The sequence below is a fragment of the Phaenicophaeus curvirostris genome, chromosome 20 (assembly GCF_032191515.1).
Source record: "Phaenicophaeus curvirostris isolate KB17595 chromosome 20, BPBGC_Pcur_1.0, whole genome shotgun sequence".
NCBI classification, from domain to species: Eukaryota; Metazoa; Chordata; class Aves; order Cuculiformes; family Cuculidae; genus Phaenicophaeus; species Phaenicophaeus curvirostris.
This window is the reverse complement of record NC_091411.1, coordinates 711,083-730,598: the sequence shown is the minus strand read 5'-3', so window position 1 is coordinate 730,598 and position 19,516 is coordinate 711,083. Positions and strand designations below refer to the sequence as shown.

General features: G+C 50.7%; 1 protein-coding gene across 1 annotated transcript; it reads left to right on the top strand.

The window, feature by feature from the left end:
• The first annotated feature begins 809 nt into the window (after positions 1-809).
• UAP1L1 (UDP-N-acetylglucosamine pyrophosphorylase 1 like 1) lies at positions 810-19,156 on the top strand. The gene is made up of 9 exons (XM_069873103.1): positions 810-1,105; positions 6,787-6,991; positions 8,237-8,412; positions 9,464-9,636; positions 10,744-10,937; positions 11,741-11,881; positions 13,391-13,576; positions 14,339-14,405; positions 16,210-19,156. The coding sequence occupies exons 1-9, from the start codon at positions 835-837 to the stop codon at positions 16,294-16,296; spliced, it is 1,500 nt and encodes a 499-aa protein (XP_069729204.1). The 5' UTR covers positions 810-834; the 3' UTR covers positions 16,297-19,156.
• Positions 19,157-19,516: the final 360 nt, after the last annotated feature.

Here is a 19,516-nt window from a genome sequence, read left to right as displayed (position 1 = left end):
TCCCAGCACAAACACCCCTGGGGTCCAACCAGGTTCAGCTCAGGAGCCAAACACATCTCACATCAGCCAGCAGAGCCCGAAGGTGCCCAGGCCAGGCTGTGAACTCGGCCGTGGGTGAAACGCTGCCCGGCTTGAGGGCAACCGGCAAGGGGGCAAGCGGGCAAGCAGGGGCCGGCGAGGGGCAAGTAGGGGCAGGGCAGCAGGAAAGCAGGGGCAGGAGAGGGGCAAGGAACGGCAGGCGAGGGGCAAGCAGGGGCCGGCGAGGGGCAAGGAAGGGCCGGCGAGGGGCAAGCAGGGGTAGGCGAGGGGCAAGCAGGGGCAGGGCAGCGGGCAAGCAGGGGCCGGCGAGGGGCAAGCAGGGGCTGGCGAGGGGCAAGCAGGGGCAGGAGAGGGGCAAGCAGGGGCTGGCATGGGGCAAGCAGGGGCAGGCGAGGGGCAAGCAGGGGCAGGAGAGGGGCAAGCAGGGGCTGGCGTGGGGCAAGCAGGGGCAGGCGAGGGGCAAGCAGGGGCAGGAGAGGGGCAAGCAGGGGCAGGAGAGGGGCAAGCAGGGGCAGGCGAGGGGCAAGCAGGGGCAGGAGAGGGGCAAGCAGGGGCAGGAGAGGGGCAAGCAGGGGCAGGCGAGGGGCAAGCAGGGGCAGGAGAGGGGCAAGCAGGGGCTGGCGTGGGGCAAGCAGGGGCCGGCAAGGGGCAAGGAACGGCAGGCGAGGGGCAAGGAACGGCAGGCGAGGGGCAAGCAGGGGCCGGCTCAGGCCGCCCGGGGCGCTCGGGCGGGTTCGGCGGGGGCGGAGCCGCCGTGTCCGTTTCTCCCCCGCCGGTGCCGCGGGGCCCGGGGCGATGTCGCCGCCCGAGGAGGCGCGGGAGCGGCTGTCGCGGTGCGGGCAGAGCCACCTGCTGCGGTTCTGGCCCGAGCTGAGCCCGGCGCGGCGCGGGGCGCTGCTGGCCGCGCTGCCAACGGGGCTGGGCGAACACTGCCGGGCGGCGGCCGCGGCGGCCCGGGCGGCGGCCCCGGAGCGCCGGGACGGGCGGCTGGAGCCGCTCCCCGAGGGGGCCCTGGGCAGCGCCCGCCGCTGCGGCCCCGCCGCGCTGCAGCAATGGGAGGCGGCAGGTGAGGAGCCGGCGCCGCGCGGCGGGAGCATCGCTGCGGCCACCCGAGAGCGCGGGGCCGCTTCCCTATGGATCCCCGGGGCTGCTTCCCCTGTGGATCCCCGGGGCCGCTTCCCCTATGGATCCCCGGGGCCGCTCCCGCACGGGTCCCCGGGGCCGCTTCCCCTGTGGATCCCCGGGGCCGTTCCCCTATGGATCCCCGGGGCCGCTCCCGCACGGGTCCCCGGGGCCGCTTCCCCTGTGGATCCCCGGGGCCGTTCCCTTATGGATCCCCGGGGCCGCTTCCCCTATGGATCCCCGGGGCCGTTCCCTTATGGATCCCCGGGGCTGCTTCCCCTATGGATCCCCGGGGCCGTTCCCTTATGGATCCCCGGGGCTGCTTCCCCTGTGGATCCCCGGGGCCGTTCCCCTATGGATGTTGAGCTTTTTCCTAATTGTTTGCTCTATTTTTTTAAAGTTCCACGTGGGGCTGCCCTCCTTCTTTATAAAAAACGTGGATCTGTTAGAACGGATCCAGAGATCACGAGGATGATGTGAGGACTGGAGCAGCTTTGCTCTAGGGACAGGCTGAGAGAGCTGGTGTTTTTCAGCCCAGAGAAGAGAAGAGAAGAGAAGGCTGCGGGGAGACCTTAGAGCAGCTTCCACTACTGAAAGGGCCTCCGGGAAAGCTGGCGAGGGGCTTTTTGCAAGGGCCTGGAGTGACAGGACGAGATGGAATGGCTTTAAATTGGATGGGGAAAGATTTAGATTAGACATTAGGAAGAAATTCGTCACAAGGAGGGTGGGGAGGCCCTGGCCCAGGCTGCCCAGAGCAGGGGTGGCTGCCCCATCCCTGGAGGGGTTCAAGGCCAGGTTGGATGGGGCTGGGAGCCCCTGATGCAGTGGGAGGTGTCCCTGCCCATGGCAGGGGGTGGGACTGGATGGGCTTTGAGGTCCCTTCCAATCCAAACCGTTTCATGATTCTATGAAAATAATACAGCACTGTTAAAAAAGGATTGTAATAAAAAAGGAAGCCAGAAAAAAAAAAAGGTTGTGGTTGAAGACACTTGTCTAAATGTGTGTCTGCCCAGTTTTTACATAAGGCAGAGATGAGGTGAGAATGCATGGGCAGGGGAGCAGAAGTTTCCGAACAAAAGCAAAAATAGAAGCAGCAGGGTCACAGGGCAGAGGAGCTCTTCCGCCAAAGCAGACTGCACTGATGGGGCTGAGCAGTTGCGGACGGAGTGGAAGGAAACTGGTGACCCACGTGCTCTTGGCCCACGTTTTCCATCAGCAGCGCTGGCACCCCCACCGAGCACCCCGCGCACCAGCACAGCTGCCCAGGGGTACCCGCTGGGCTTGGTAGGGGACCTCCTTGTGGCAGCTGGGTCTCAGTCAGGGGTGTGCAGTTGAATTAATGGTTTTGCCAGACTGGGTCCTTCTGCCTGCCCAAGCCATTTAGGAGCCGCTGTATCTGCCTGGTGTGAAAGGGAGGGCAAAGCGCTGGGCTGGCTTTGCTGCGAGCAGCGCTTGCAGGAGACTGAACGTCTCGTGTGTTTGGGGCTTTACCAGTTACCTGGCCTTGAGGTCCAGGCAGCTCTGGGCCACACCAGTCCTACAGGCAGCATCTGTTCGTGTCTGCCAGGAGAGGGGGATGTGGTTTTCCTGTTTCCCTTGTGCTTGTTTTTACAATCCAATTTGGCTGGAGATGGGAATCAGACCTTGGTTTTATTTCCTGGAGGAGGGCAATCAGGAGTGAGACTTTGTGCTGCTGAACCCGGGCAGTGCTGGCGTGCTTGCGTGTCCCTGCTGATGTGGCCTCATCCCTAGGAGCATCCACATGGCCCTGCACGTCATTTCCCACTGGAGCCAGCATTGTTGGCAGGGATTGTGGGTTCTGGAAGGGATATGGGTTCCCAAATGCGCTTTCCAGTGAGCTGCTGGTGGTGTTCTGCTGGAGGATGTGTCGATCTGCTGGAGGGTTGGGAGGCTCTGCAAAGGGATCTGAACAGGCTGGACCGCTGGGCAGAGTCCAATGGCATGAGGTTTAACAAGGCCAAATGCCGGGTCCTGCACTTGGGGCACAACAACCCTATGCAGTGCTACAGACTAGGAGAAGTCTGTCTAGAAAGCTGCCTGGAGGAGAGGGACCTGGGGGTGTTGGTTGACAGCCGATTGAATATGAGCCAGCAGTGGCCCAGGTGGCCAAGAAGGCCAATGGCATCTTGGCTTGGATCAGAAACGGTGTGACCAGCAGGTCCAGGGAGGTTATCCTCCCTCTGTACTCGGCACTGGTGAGACCGCTCCTCGAGTACTGTGTTCAGTTCTGGGCCCCTCACCATAAGAAGGATGTTGAGGCTCTGGAGCGAGTCCAGAGAAGAGCAACAAAGCTGGTGAAGGGGCTGGAGAACAGGCCTTATGCGGAACAGGTGAGAGAGCTGGGGGTGTTTAGCCTGGAGAAGAGGAGGCTGAGGGGAGACCTCATTGCTCTCTACAACTACCTGAAAGGAGGTTGTAGAGAGGAGGGTGCTGGCCTCTTCTTCCAAGTGACAGGGGACAGGAGAAGAGGGAATGGCCTCAAGCTCCGCCAGGGGAGGTTTAGGCTAGACGTTAGGAAAAAATTCTTTACAGAAAGGGTCATTGGGCACTGGCAGAGGCTGCCCAGGGAGGTGGTTGAGTCACCTTCCCTGGAGGTTTTTAAGGCACGGGTGGATGAGGTGCTGAGGGATATGGTTTAGTGTTTGATGGGAACGGTTGGACTCGATGATCCAGTGGGTCTCTTCCAACCTGGTTATTCTGTGATTCTGTGATTCTGTGATTCTGTGATTCTGTGATTCTGTGAGGAGGTCAGAGTGCACAGTCCTGACTTGCTGCTTGGCTGACACAGCCTTCGGCCGCAGGGTCAGGATCATCCCTGAGCTGCGCCCCTGTCAACAGGTGCCCGAGTTGTGTCTCTCTTATATTAATGGGTTCAGAGGAGGCCATGGAGATGATCCAGGGGCTGGGGCACCTCTATGAGGACAAATTGGAAGGGCAAGGATTTAGATTAGACATCAGGGGGAAATTCTTCACGATGCAGGTGGGGAGGCCCTAGCCCAGGTTGCCCAGAGCAGTGGTGGCTGCCCCATCCCTGGAGGTGTTCCAGACCAGGTTGGATGGGGCTTGGAGCCCCTGATCCAGTGGGAGGTGTCCCTGCCCATGGCAGGGCGTGGGACTGGATAGTCTTTGAGTTCCCTTCCAACCCAAACCATTCTATGAGTTCCCAGCAGCTCCACCTGCAAGAAAAGACTGAACAGCTCAAAGGATGTCGCCTCCTTTCTCTTTCACTCTTTTTTGTTATAAATAAAATGATTTATACAAGAACCAGGCAACTCAAAACTTTGTCTTGGGAGCAGCCAAGGTATTTTTAATGGTTAAGAAAAAAAAACCATTGTTATCATCTCAGCCTGGCCAGATTTGCTTTTGGATCTCGAACACAAGCATTAAGCACTCATGTTTTCTAGGCAGCCTCAGGGCTGATGGTTTAAATTTTTACATTCTGTAAATGTTTTATTAATGTAATTACAGTTCTGGGCTGGGGCGCGGCGCAACTCCTGTTCCATCTGAGGGTGGGATAAGCCCTGCTGGTTCTCTGCTCTGCAGAATTAAGGTTGTAGTGTTTTTCACTTTATTTGCCCCTTGCTGACTGCTGTGTAATTGGGCCGATGCACCTGCTTAGAGGGCAAATTAAATCTGTTCTTGCAAGATCAGTCTCTCCTTCCTGCAAACTCTATTTTTGTTTTTACTTCCTATGCAGAATGGGGTACTGCAGCCTGGCTGGGTACTGAGCCAACGCAGCTTCCCTTTTCCGTGTGGTTCAGCACATGGAACCACATGCAGAGCAGAAAATAGTACAGACATTTTTTAAGAGATAACTATTTCCATTTACTGCAGGAATATGCAGCAGGTGGAGTCAGTTGTTCTGGACTTTAGTCGGGAATATCAGTAGTTTTACAGCTGGGAAGTCGGAGCAGACCTACTGACTAGGATTTTCAGGACATTTGTTTTCATGGCAACCTAAGATCAGAACCTTGGAAAAATTGTCCAGTAGTTGTAGGGTTTCACCATAAATACTGGGAATACCCTAAATGATGGGAAGGAGACTATCCTTGGTGGTTACTGTTTTGGCTCCAGCTTTCCTGGAGCCCCTTTCAGTGCTGGAAGCTGCTCTAAGGTCTCCCCACAGCCTTCTCATCTCCAGGCTGAACAGCCCCAACTCTATCAGCCTGTCCTCATATGGGAGATGCTCCAGCCGTCACATCATCTTTGTGGCTCCTCTGGATCATGAAAGTTCATCTCAATCTCCCCTCTTTCAGAACACAAAGGCTCGCTCTGTGCAGGGCTGTGTAAGCAGCTCTCTGTACTCTGCCCGAGTGGGCAGCACCAGCCGTGTTGGAAAGCCCAGATTTAGGCAAGAAGTGTGGTGTTAGTGCTGTGATGGGGCTGAAACTGAGAAGCACAGGGAGGTCAGTAGTATTACCACAATGCCATGGTGACTCATGTCTTGTTTTATTGCTGAAAGATGTATATTTGAACAGGATGAAACCAAAGCAAAACCCCTCTGTTGTTCATTTAGACAGCCAGTTATTTAAGGATAAGAATAAAAACAATGCTGTTGTTCTCATTCAATGTCTTTGGTCTGTGTGTCTTTCAGTCCAAGTGAGGAATTTTTTAGTCCCAGATTTGGTTAAAAGTTTCATATTTCTCTTCTGGGACACTAGGGTGAAGCTTGAGCTGCCTGGGATGCTGGGGAGCAGTGGCAGACTTAGTGATCCACAGCAGACTCCTTGTGTTGGATTGAAAAGGCTCTGATAGCAGCCAAGCTGTGGTTGTGACTTGGGCAGTCCCAGACTTCTCTGAATCCTGGAGGAATGCAGAGCATTCCCTAAGGAAAAGCCTTGGTTACGGTTGTCAGTTGTTGCTGTGATGCTGGCTTGAGAGAAGGCAGAGAACAAAGACTGTGAATGAGCTGGGTGTTTGTTATGTTGTCCTTCCCAAAGTTCAGAGGAAGAACAGGTCTTCCCCTGAACAGGCTGGAGAACGAATCTTACGAGGAGTGGCTGAGGGACCTGGGGTTGTTTAGCCTGGAGAACAGGAGACTGAGGGGAGACCTTATTACTCTCTACAACTGCCTAGGAGGAGGCTGTAGAGAGGTGGATATTGGTCTCTTATCCCAAGTGATAGATGATAGGACGAGAGGGAATGGCCTCAAGCTGTGCCAGGGCAGGTTCAGATTGGACATAAGGAAAAATTTCTTCACAGAAAGGGTTGTCAAGTGCTGGCAGAGGCTGCCCAGGGAAGTCTCCATCCCTGGAGATGTTTAAAAGAGGAAGTGCTCAGGGATATGATTTGGAAGTGGACAGTTACGGTACCAGTGTCTTCCTGGTAAGAGGTTTTGTCCTGATGTCCAGTTTGAACCCTGAGCCGCAGCTCATGGCCATTCCCTCTTGTTACAGCGTCTGCTGTTTTAGGTGGGGAAACCACTGCCTTGAAGAAGTGGAATGGATTTTGTAGGATTGTTGCAGCATCTCTGCGCTGCCAGTAGCGGCGTTGGACTGGCAGCTTCTGCTGGTGCCTGAGCTCTGCAGAGAGGCTTGGGAGAAGAGCATGGTGTGTTGAATGCCTTTGTGATTCTTCTATTCCCTTGGACTTCTTTTTGCTCAGGCTTGCATCAGATCTCACAGAACAAGGTGGCAGTGCTGCTCCTGGCTGGAGGACAAGGAACTCGCCTGGGCGTGAGCTATCCCAAGGGCATGTACGATGTGGGGTTGCCCAGCGGCAAGACCTTGTATCAGATCCAAGCAGAAAGGATCCGCAAAGTGGAGCAGCTTGCTGGCCAGAGACACCACTGCAAGTGTGCCATCCCCTGGTAGGTGACCTGGAGCCACGGACCTGCTGTGTGGGGGTCTTTGCATTGCAGTCTTGCTGACACTGTCTTCTGGAAGTGCTTTGCTGGGTGCTGTACGCAGACACAGCGGGGAAAACGTTTTGTTGGCAGGATCTGACAATGAGCAGCTGGAGAAGAGTGTGCAGGGATGAGAAGTGGCACGTCCCTGTTTACAGACCTGAGGGACTGAGCACTGTCCTGGAGTCACTGACAGCTGCATGTGCTGTCCTTCCAAGCACAGTTCCAGACAGCACTACAAAAAGCACCTCTCAGTGCCTGTTTCCAGTCGTTTGCAGAAGATTCCATCTGTTTGCACCGTGCTGGCTCAGGTTCCTGCCTAGGTGGAAGGAATTCTAGGAGGTAACGCCTAGAGCTCACCTTCCAAGACTTTCCACCTCCCTTTGCCCACAATTTCTACCACAGCAAAAAAACCTCTTCCCCTCACAGCAGCAAATGCTCGTTGTGCTCCAGTTTCACGTTACCTCTTGCTGCTGTTGCCTGCAGCTGGCTGCTCTCTCTCCTGGCTGCTCCTGGCTTTCAGAGCCTTCAAAAGAAACTGGCTCTGTGGAAGGGGCAAAACATCAATTCCCCATGGGATGTGAGAGTTGGAAAATGCTGCAGCCTCTGGGGATGTTTTCTGCTGACTGTTCTTCCTTAGGTACCTTAATGAAATCATTGCTTAACATCAGTTTGAATTGAAGGTGAACAAGGCTGTTGTACTGTTCTTTGCCTTGTTCCCCAGCTCACACAGATATCCAGATGTCTAGACATAAGGAGGAAATTCTTCATAATGAGGATAGGGAGGCCCTGGTCTAGGTTGCCCAGAGCAGTGGTGGCTGCCCCATTCCTAAGGGTGTTCAAGGCCAGGTTGGATGGGGCCTTGAACCCCCTAATCCAGTGGGAGGTGCCCCTGCCCATCGCAGGGGAGTTGGAATTAGATGATCTTTACCATCCCTACCAACTCAAATCATTCTGTGTCATTCACATTTAGGGAAAGGCTCTTCCATCCTGAACGGAGCCAAGCCTGTGGGTTCAGTCATGCACAAGATGTGCAGCCTTCCTATGGGATGAGTTCCAGAGGAGAGCTGTCCTGCTCCGTTGCTCTATGGGAGGTTCTAGTGTCTCTCATTTAACACTGCTGGGTTTGTTTCCTCTTGTATTCCAGTTGTAGTTTTGTATTTCACTTCTGCTGTTGTTGCTTATTGCTCTGCACCCACTCCTACCCAGGTACATCATGACAAGTGAGTTCACGCTGGGGCCAACAGAGGAGTTCTTTGCAGAACATGACTACTTCAAGCTGGATAGATCCAACGTGGTCATGTTTGAGCAGAGGATGCTGCCCACTGTCACCTTTGATGGGAAGGCCATCTTGGAGGAGAAGTGGAAAATTGCTATGGCTCCAGGTACCCTGCTGGTCACTCTTATGTGGGACAGTGATGCAGTGGGTGTTGATGACTCCTGCCAGCTAGCAGCAGCCTCGGCACACAAAACAGTTGGTGTTGATGCTTCTGATCAGTATGGGAGGGTTCTGTTCGAAGTTTCAGGCAGCTAATCAAAAGTGTAGCAATTTCTATTTAGTTCCTACTAGAGGTCTGCCCACAGCATGTGTTTTTTATCCAAGCCTGGGAGCTCTGGCAGGGTTAGGAGTGGTGCAGGGGCAGGTTCAGAACACGATGCCTCAGCGGGGTTGTGCGTGAGATCCTTGGATGTTGCCTTCAGGGGTGACGCTGTCAGGAATGTGCTCCTGTTCATGTCTGATAGCTGAAAAAGGGGGGAAAAGTAGCAAGAAGATGAAGTCTTTCCAAAATGATTGCCGTGTCTTACCTAGTAGAGTTCCCCACTTCTCTGAACCCGGACATGGCAGAAGAGTTGGTGAGGGCAGCCTGGCTGGGGCCGCGTTGCGGTGAGCTGGTTTCACAGTTGCAGCACAGTTTTCCTAATATGACAGGGGAACGAAGTGGGGAACTGTGAAAGGGTGCACTCAGATGGACAAACATGCAGGTGCCTTTTGTGCAGCTGCAGTTCAAGCCTTTAAAAAGGCATTGGGAAGTTGTGGGGAGTAGACAGAGTAAGATTTATTTTAGTCTTTTCCTCCAATATGCTTCTACTCTGCACTGAAAGAGAAGAAACATTCCAGGGTTTTCCCACTCTCTGCAGAATGTTTTGCCCTTTAGTATTTTTCCTCTGAGGATCTTACAAAGTTTCATAGTCTCGTAACACTTCCCTGGGAGGCTGGTCCCACTCTGCCGGCGAGGGGGCTGGGCTGTGGAGGGGAACAGGCTGAACTGTGTTGGCAGAGCTGGGAATACAGTCTGGTAGTGCTGACTCGTGGCGTGCCCTGCTCTACCTTTAAAGGAAGTTTGTTCAGGACTTTTCAGCTTTTGCTCTGCCAGCTGCAAAAAGACAAGAAAGTCTCTAATTAACCAGCGCTTTCTCTTTTCTCTTGCATTGTAGATGGCAATGGTGGCTTGTATCGTGCTTTGGTGGATAATAAGATTCTGGATGACATGAAGCAGCGAGGAATCCAGTATGTCCATGTCTACTGTGTGGACAACATCCTTGTGAAAATGGCAGATCCGGTCTTCATAGGCTTCTGTGTTTCCAAAGGGGCAGATTGTGGTGCAAAGGTGAGATGATGCTGATAGCTGGACCATTTTCCCTCTGGGAGCTGACGTCTGATTGCACTTGGAAGCTGCTGGCTCGTGTGAGCTGGGATGAACTGGGGTGTTCAGATATTTGTCCAACAACAGCTCACTCCAAACAGATTTAGAAGGGCTGCTTGCTGCCTGCATTGCATTCTGAATCCCTGCCTGTGAGTGGGTGTCTTCTTCTGCTCTTCCTGGTGCCTTGTGGGAAACAAACGTTAGTTGGAGCAGGGACTGGGACTGCACAGGGAACTACAAATTGGAATTGCTTCCACTTTATGCCCTGCCCTTTCTACAAATGCATTCGGGGATGCTAGATGCCATATTGGGCTGGCTTGTGGTTTATAAATGCACCTTTAAGTCTCTTCTCCCAAGTAACAAGGGACAGGATGAGAGGAAATGGCCTCAAATTGTGTCAGGTGAGGTTTAGATTGGGTATCAGGAAACATTTCTTTACTGACAGTGGTGAAGTCCTGGCAGAGGCTGCCCAGGGCAGTGGTGGAGTCTCCATCCCTGGAGGGGTTCAAAAAGCATGTGGCTGTGGCATTTGGGGACATGGTTTAGTCAGCATGGTGGGGTTGGGCTGATGGTTGGACTGGATAAGCTTAGAGATCTTTTCCAACCTTAATGATTCCATGATTCTAATGCAGGCATTCCTTATGGCCCACTGCAGAAGATGGGGAAAGCCAGACCAGCCTGGTTTTGTCACCCTAAAGCAGCAGATGCCTGAGGAGAGATTTATATTGAATCCATCACACTGTTCATGCGAACAGGGAGCTGAAGGCTGACAGCTGCAGGCACTTTTCATTTGATGCCTGGTCCCCATCCTTGCTAAGAGCAGTGCCCCGCAGTGTGCTGGTCTCTGCTCACTGTGGAGCAACTGTGCAGTTAAGCAGTTGAGAATTGGGTTTTATGCCCAGTTGTTGGGCAAAATGTCCCTTCAGGCTGCTCTGGGCACCCAGCTCAGCCTTGCCTGTGCTCCCGAGGCCCTGGAGGATCCGTGTGCCGCAGTACTGGGTGTATGTGGGAGTTGGGATAGTGCTGGGATTTTCTTCCTCCTTGTCATAGTCCCATGTCCTGTGGCTGCAGGTAGTGGAGAAGTCGTACCCCACTGAGCCCGTCGGGGTGGTGTGCTGTGTGGACGGGGTCTACCAGGTGGTGGAGTACAGTGAGATCAGCCTGGAGACTGCGCAGCAGCGGGGTCCCGACGGGGGACTGGTGTACAGCGCCGGCAACATCTGCAACCACTTCTTCACGACTGAGTTCCTGGAGATGGTGGCCCAGTAAGTTCCAGCAGACCTGCTAGGCAGTCACACAGCCTAAAAATGCTCTCAAGAGTGGGCATTCCTGTTTCTCACTCTGTAATTCCAGTTATGGGCACCTCCTGCTCTGTTCTTCATCTCCTCTTTCCTCTAAACAATTCAAAACAGGTGTCTGCTTTCTTACAGCCCCAGTGTGCTCTTCAGGCCTTACCTGGTGCAGAGGTTGAACACTTTACTGTAACTAAATCAACCAAGATAGAGCAGTATGTGACCTTCCTGGGCTTGCAAGGGTGCAGGCACATGGGCAGCACTGTGGTCCATGGTGTGGTCAGTGATGCAGCCCCACACTGAGGATTTTCAATGGGAGTGTCACCCATACCATCCCTTGGGACAACAGGGATTGAGGGAGAGGGTGAAGCTTCCTCGGGGTTGGAAAATCAGGATGTGATGCTGAGTGTTCATAAGCAGCCACACAACCTTCCTGAAGAACTTGATCCACTATTGTGTGAGGGATCTTCTTGGCCCCATTGTCATCCCAGTCAGATAACAGTTTAGGTTACCTTCTCTTATCTCTGCCATTTCAGCTGGATGCTGGGTCCTCCCTCTCCTCTTGTGTTACCCCATCACATTCCACTGATGTGGGGAGTGTCGCTGGCTCAGTGTAGTGTTTCCTGGACATCACTTGGATCAGTCTGAAGACAGCAACACCCACAACAGTTGTGAGATGACCTGGAGCAGTAGTGAACCATCTGCTTCCCGGAAGTCTCCTGCTTTTTTTCTAAGTGGACATGAAGTGAATTAACTTGTTTCTTCTCATTTTGCAGGCAATATGAGCCGCAGCTGAGGTATCATGTAGCTATAAAGAAGGTGCCCTACATTGACGAAGAGGGAAATCTGGTAAAGCCGCTAAAACCAAATGGGATAAAGCTGGAGAAGTTTGTGTTTGACGTGTTCCAGTTCTCTAAGTTAGTGGCAGATGTGATTTTATTTTTTTTCTTCCCAATGTGTGTTTGAATGCCTGTAGGTGCCAACAGGCCCTGCTAGGAAGCATGTGGTGTGTGGGTGGCTTGTTAGGGAGGCTGTGAGATCTACACCTCACTGCAATGCACTGGAAATGCCGCAGGCTCTGAAAGGGGCATTCCCAGGGCGCTTGGAAGCAGCCAGGCTTCCAGAACAGTTTTTCCGCTGAGGATGGGTTGGCTGGCCCAGACACTGCCAGCCCAGCAAATGAAACGAAGAAAAGGGAAAATGAGTGCAAAGCTAGCATTGAATCCAGCCCATGTTGAAGTATTCAGACTTGCGGAAATCGAGTCTTTCAGGATTGTGGCTTCCATGGCAACGACAGCTCTGGTTGCAGACTTGGTGTGTATTCAGGGCTCAGCTTACACCTCTGTGCTTGGAGAACAGGTTGCTTCAGCAACATCGGGCCAAGTTACTGTTGCTGTGAGAACTGTTGATGTTGGCCTGCCAAGCTCTAAACCACAGCTGAGAGCACTGCACCATGTATCAGCACAGTTGGGGGCCCTTTGTATTTAGGGAATGTTGGACTTCAATAATGTAGAAATTTGGCATAAGTGTGCTTATAAACCCTATTTTCTGAGGTCTTCAATTTCAGCAGTAAATGTTCTGGTTTAGGCTTAAATAAATGGCAAAAAGAGACCTCAGACTGAGTTACCTTTGTTTGGTGATAGTGGTTTTGTTTCTAGAGGGTTCACTTTAGGAAACAAGGTTCAAGATCTGAACTCGTTTCTGTTTCATGGCACTCATCCAGTCAAGACATGTCACACCAAAGGCTAAACCAGTGTGAAGGGACCAGTGCCGAGCTGTGAGCTCTGAAAGGACCCATTTGCAAGCAGTGATTCCTTGGGCTTTTTTAATAAAGCTACAAAACCAACTTGGCATCTGCTTTTCTGAGATGCAGAAAGGCACAGGTGCTGCTGTGGGATTTAATTTGTAGTCCCATTTCTGTAAACAGCTTTACTTAACATTCAGCTGTAAATCCTCCTATGTTCCTTATTCATCCTTGCCCACAGACTCCAAGTGGAGTGGCCATTCCTTGCTGCAGTGGGGTGCTGGGTCTGAGCTTCAGGCATCACTGCTCTCTCCATCCCGCTGTGCTCCTTGCTGAGCCTTTTTGTCCACGAGTTTCCCAGTGCCTGGAGAGGTTTCTGTGGAATCTCTGCAGAGCTGATGCTTTCCCCATCACCTCTGCACAGCTTGGGAGGGGTCATGGGGCTGCTGTTGTGTTCCCAAAGAGACTGGGTTGCTTGTTGTGTTCTCCCATCACACAGTTCTGAGACTTCTTTGCTCCTCAGATGGGAGGAGGACTTTCCGCAGTCTCCTGTTCCAGGCTGCACACACCACTGCTGCTTAAAATGCATGTGAGCCTTTCCCCTGCAAAGCTGTTGTTGAATCAGTGGGGCTGTTGCCGAGCTGTGTTTTTCGTAACCATTGTTTTTTTCCCTCGCTGGTAGGAATTTTGTGGCATTTGAAGTTTTGAGAGAAGAGGAGTTCTCACCACTAAAAAATGCAGACACAGCTGACAAAGACACCCCGACCACTGCTCGGCGAGCGCTCCTGGCGCAGCATTACCGCTGGGCTCTCAAGGCTGGGGCCAGGTTTCTGGATGAAAACGGTTGCAGGATTCCAGAGAAACTCAGGTACAACTCTGCAACCTTCACTGCCTGTGGCTGCCCAGCCATGCCAGCTGGCTAACGGCATGTAGTGGTCTCTACAAAGCGGGCATCAGTTTGATCCTGGGGTGACTTGGCGTGGGTTTGGTTCAGCTGTTTTTTTCTGAACACACAGTGGTGTCTGTTACAGTTCGTGCAGCACTGGTGTCCGAGTGATCCAGACAGTAACGCACAGTGTGCTGGGCTACATCTCTGGCACAGAGATCCTGAGGTGACTCCTTCTGTAGCAGCTTGTTAGGTGGGGGTAACCTTTTCCATCATTTAGGATTTAGGCACTGCAAGGAAATGTAATTTGTAGCCCTCAACAGCTTTTCTCAATACAGCCCCAGTGCTTAAAGCCCAGGAAGATGCTCAGGTGGGCTTAAGGATCGGTTATGACAGCAGGTACCGATTCTGATGCTTCCTGCATCATGTTGAGTGGAAAAGTGCTTTCACTCTGTGGGTCTACTGCTTCTTCAACTCATAGTTTAAGAAACCCATAAGCTGCTCATTGTACTTGATAAAGCACCTCTATAAATGCAATGTTCTTGTTTTGATGAGAAATATCTGGGACCTGCTTATGCCCTTTTTTGTTCACACTTTGTGCTCAAATAATGCCTGGTGTATGTGAATACAACAAGTGTTGTGTCCTTCTGGATATCCTCCTCTCAATGATCTTTCTAAGAAGATGCCCTGTTTTTTAGTTTTTTTAAGGAAAGGAAAAAGTTAATTCTGTGTTCCCTTCTCTAGTCTTTCAGGAACTGAAGATCCCCCGTCTGTGTGTGAGATTTCTCCGTTAGTTTCTTACTTTGGAGAGGTGAGGATAATTATCTGTGGAGATGTTTTTAAGAGTATGCTGGTACACATCTGATTTCCTTCTAAACATCAGGGATTTCTTTAGCCTGGCCTTGCTGAGAAATGGTAAGAGCATGGTTTCCGTGATGGCAACTAGATCATAGCTTTCTAGTAACACAGTACCTTCCAGCTCCTCCTGCTTGTTATCCAAGCTTTGTGTGTTAATGTAAAGGCACTTCAGCTGGGCTGCCGGTTGCATTACCTTCCCAGTGGACCCTTTATTACCTACAAAGTGTTTTAGAGAAGTGTCCTCCCTAACAACTGACCCCTGACACCCATCTTCCCACCACTTGTTACAGGCTAGCTTGATGTTGTCCCCCTCCCCCTTCATATCTAATTTAAAGCCCTATCTACAAGCCCTGCAAGCTTCTGGGCAAAGACCCTCCTCCCCCTCTGAGAAAGGTGGCTCCCATCTGAAGTCTGTAGTCCCTGTGCCGTATAGGCCATCCCATTATCAAAAACTCCAAAGTTATTGCAGTGACAATCCCCAACATAAGAAGGAGATGGAACTGTTGGAATGCGTTCAGAGGAGGCCAAAGAGATGATCCGAGGGCTGGAGCACCTCCTGTACGAGGACAGGCTGTGAGAGTTGGGGTTGTTCAGCCTGGAGAAGAGAAGGATCTGGAGAGACCTCAGAGCATCTTCCAGAACTGAAAGGGGCTCCAGGAAAGCTGCAGATGGACTTTTTCCAAGGGCATGAAGTGATAGGATTAAGTTGAATGGCTTTAAATTGGAAGGGGGAGGATTTAGACTGGACATTAGGAAGCAATTCTTCACAATGAGGGTGGGGAGGCCCTGGCCTAGGTTGCCCAGGGAACTGGTGGCTGCCCCATCCCTAGAGGTGTTCAAGGCCAGGCTGGATGGGCCTTGGAGCAACCGGATACAGTGGGAGTTGTCCCTGCCCATGGCAGGGGGTGGAACTGGATGATTTTTAAAGGTCCCTTCCAACCCAAACCATTCTATGATTACATTCCTAGTTCCATCGTGGCTTACTCTTCAGCAGTTCATTCACTCTCAGTTTTAGCCATCTGTAGAATGAGTTTGCAAAGACACAATTTCATTAAGACTCACCAGCCTTTGAGGTCTTCTGAATGAGAAGTGCAGAATATTCAAATTCCAAAATCCATAGGGTCACCATAGCGAGCTGGATGCTACTTTGTGCCTGTCTCCCACAGTGAGTGAATACTGAATAAGAGCTGTGATGTGTATGTCAGCATTAGAGAATCCACATAGTAGAACAGATTTCTCAAGTGTGTCCCTCTAAAAATGACTGGTCCTGGCAGAGATGCTGCCATTTAGTTGTGAGAAGAGGAGCTGCCCTGTGGTGGGCAGCCCCGGCAAAAAGTATTGGGGTTGCAGGAGGATTTGTAGGCGCTGTGGGGGAATGACATTCAGAAAACTGTCTTCACTATATTTCTGCACGCAGATAGTGAACTCGTCACAACTGATGCGTTCTAAGAACAAAATGAAAACAAGGCAATTGGAGTTGACTTTTCTTTCCTAGAATTATTCTAGTGTGAGTTAAGGACACACTGCAGGCTGCCCCTCCCCACGAGCTTGGGTCTGGGATCTGTTGGTTTGCGGTCCATCAGGGCCTCTCCTCCTGAAACGCTTTCCATCTGTGTCACTGGGGAAACTGCTGCTGCTGTTCTTCTGGTGCCCTTTTAACTTTGTGTAGGCCCTTCTTCTCTACGGGCTTAAAAGCAGTGTGGGAAACCAGTCTGATGCATTTATGACCTGACAGTTCTGTTTTCACACGTTCTCAGGGTCTGGAAACGTATATGAAGAACAAAGACTTCCCTTCTCCCTTTGTACTGGATGAAAACAAAGTGGAAATGCTAGGAAACTCTTGAAGAGGAAGGTCTTTCCCCCTTAAATCCAGTCTCTGTCAGTCAGATCCATTGCCAGGACTGACATTGCTGGAGGCTCAGTATGAAGTGCATTATTAAAAAAATTGCTTTGCAGTATCAGATTGATGCCAAATACTCATAGCAGTCATGTTTACACACCCATGTGCTGTCCAGCTCTGTTTGATAACTGAAGGCTGTGCCTTTTACCTCAGTCTGTTCTGTAACCTTGGATGTGAATCAAGATAAATGCCTTCTGGGTACCAAACAGATTTTATAGTTCTTATTTGCTGTGCATATGAATATGTAAAAGAGCCGGTCAGGGGCTCATAAATCAGCTTTGCCTTTAAGAAGATTAATTCTCCTCAGGGCCTTGTTATGTATCCCATTTGTGCTGGTGGGGTTGGGGTTTGGTTTGTGTTTTAAACAGTGTGCCCAACTGAAGAATCAGATCGAGGCTCCATCCTGAAAAATATGGAACAACTTTTTGTTCCCTCCAGAGAACCATCTTGTCCCTAGCCCTTTGCTGGTTCAAAGATCCAGTTCAGCAGCTGATTCCTGTGACCAGGTCACACAGAGAAGGCTGCAGTCGGTGGGGATGCTGCTGCATGTGACTATTGCTTGAGGTCTGGACCCCAAAGCAGGATAGACTTGGTTGCAGAGCTGGGCCCACCAGTGCCATTCCAAGACAACATAAGGAAATGCACAGTTAAGACTGATTATTCCTAACAGCGGCTGTGACCTGCGCTTTTAATTAAAAAAAAAAAGAAAAAGATGATAAGAATTTTTCTCACCACACCCTCTACTCTTCCTGTCTCTAATAGAGTCGTTGTACCTTTCATTTCTCTATTTACCACATCCCCTCAAGGGGAATCTCCTCAAGTACCCGGAAGTAATAAGAAGAACAAATCCCGATGGTAGAATTTAATGCTCAATGAAAACCAAAAGTGCCTTAATCCCAGCAGAACTAGTGTGCTGCAGCAGCAAGGACTGCTGCAGCTCCTGGCCAGGTAGCTTTCCAGCACTCTTTCACTTTTGAAATAATTCTTTAGATGCCTTCCTTTCAAACATGTTACTAACTGTAATGCAAGATAACCCTCACCTAATGAAGGACACTAATTTTCAGAACATATGTAGCACATGAAGTCAGCCTTGGCTGAGGGACGCCACAGCAGGGGGGTTGGAATTAGATGATGGAGGTTGGAATTAGATGATCTTTAAGGTCCCTTTTAACTCAAACAACTCCATGATATTAGTTCATATTCAATCTGATATCAAAAATCAGTAAAGTAAATACACAGAAGAGGATACAAGTGACAGGAGCTGCAGGAGTTGATAGCAATGAATGATGTGGAACAGCTGAGCCTTAAGTCCATTTTTAGGACAACCAGAACAGATGTGGACACAGGTAGAATTTGCTGGACAGGCTGGAGTAATGAGACAGTTTCAATGAGCAAATATAAGAAAAGGACATAACTGAATTTGTTTGTAATTTTGCTGCATTTGACAGTGACAGAAATCCACAAGTTTGTTCTTTTAAGCAGGATGTTGAGGCTCTGGAGCGTGTCCAGAGAAGAGCAACGAAGCTGGTGAAGGGGCTGGAGAACAGGCCTTATGAGGAACGGCTGAGAGAGCTGGGGGTGTTTAGCCTGGAGAAGAGGAGGCTGAGGGGAGACCTCATTGCTCTCTCCAACTACCTGAAAGGAGGTTGAGGAGAGGAGGGAGCTGGGCTCTTCTCCCAAGTGACAGGGGACAGGACAAGAGGGAATGGCCTCAAGCTCCACCAGGGGAGGTTTAGGCTGGACATTAGGAAAACATTTTTCACAGAAAGGGTCATTGGGCAGTGGCAGAGGCTGCCCAGGGAGGTGGTTGAGTCACCTTCCCTGGAGGTGTTTAAGGGATGGGTGGACGAGGTGCTAAGGGACATGGTTTAGTGTTTGATAGGAATGGTTGGACTCGATGATCCAGTGGGTCTTTTCCAACGTGGTGATTCTATGATTCTATGATTCTGTGATCTCAAATGTTATTTTCTGCATCTGCTTCTACTGAGGAATCGCTGATGGTATTTTTTTAAGCATAAATCTTTAATAAAACTGAGGTGATATTCTGTGATTCCTGACACAAAGCTGTATTCAGAATGTTGGGGAAGTAAGAGAATGGCTCTGACAGTAAAACAGTTTGTAGGTAGACTCAGGTTTTCCAAAGAAAGCACCTAAACATCCATAGCAGCATGCTCAGGTATAAAGTGAATCTGCAGACACTTCAGTAGCGATCCCTGTGTACGTGCAGACCAGCTAATGACAGCTCCCATCACCTCAATTTCCATGTGCAGCCAGTAGTTCCCATTTCCAGTATAAATTAAGCATTTGTCTGCAATACTCAATGCTGTGATTTGTTTCTATGAGTCACTCCATTCCTGTTAGTCAAGTTTTACATATAAGAATCATGTTGTACCTTTGTGAGCATTGCTTGCTGGTTCAGGCCCATGGTCATTTGAAATTGGGCTGTGCTATAAAGAAAGGATCTTTCTTTTGCTCTTTCTAAAGTGCTTTCTCTTTTGAAGCTTCAACTCTGGTGTGCTTTCAGCATGTGCATGCTGAGCTGCTGACAGGGGTTTTAAAAGTTTTTGAGAAGCTGAGTTAGGATGCTGAATGCTTTGTCTGTTGCTTTTTTTTTTTTTCTCCTCACATTTTAAACTGGAACATAGAATTTTGAGAGAAGTTTAAAAAACATTTGTCCTGTGTGTAGCCAAGTTATTGTAGTGTGCATTTTCAAAATGAAAAGTGCCAGAAACAAAGGGAAGTCCCATAATACTCCAGAACCTTTTGGACTCCTAAGCATTTTTATAATAAAGATGTTACTGCGATTCCTGTGTCTTGTGTTTCTTGTTCATGAGGAAGAACACCCTTGTTGTCCTCCCCACACCTCCTGGGTGTTGTCACCTCAGCTGCAGGACACAGACCACATTACAAATGGTATCCCAAGCCTGCTGTGTGTTCCTGGTGTTTTTCCGGATGAACTCAAACACGCCCATCTCCACTGGTGTTCCTGCCAAGAGCTCTGGTACTGCTCTCTATATGATCATCCCACAACATGAGGAAAGGCCAGGCCCCCACCTCTCTTCACGCCTCGCTCTCCGCCCAGGCCGCAGAGCTGCTCCTGCCCAAAATAGACCCCACAACTTTATGCACTGCAGATCGATAAATACTCATAGAATTCTGTGGCA

Excerpts from the sequence above, each read along its gene's own strand:
- UAP1L1 (XM_069873103.1), top strand. The coding sequence starts at position 835 with ATGTCGCCGCCCGAGGAGGCGCGGGAGCGGCTGTCGCGGTGCGGGCAG. Across the intron at positions 6,992-8,236 it reads TGCAAGTGTGCCATCCCCTG|GTACATCATGACAAGTGAGT; the intron begins GTAGGTGACCTG and ends ACTCCTACCCAG. Across the intron at positions 8,413-9,463 it reads GAAAATTGCTATGGCTCCAG|ATGGCAATGGTGGCTTGTAT; the intron begins GTACCCTGCTGG and ends CTTGCATTGTAG.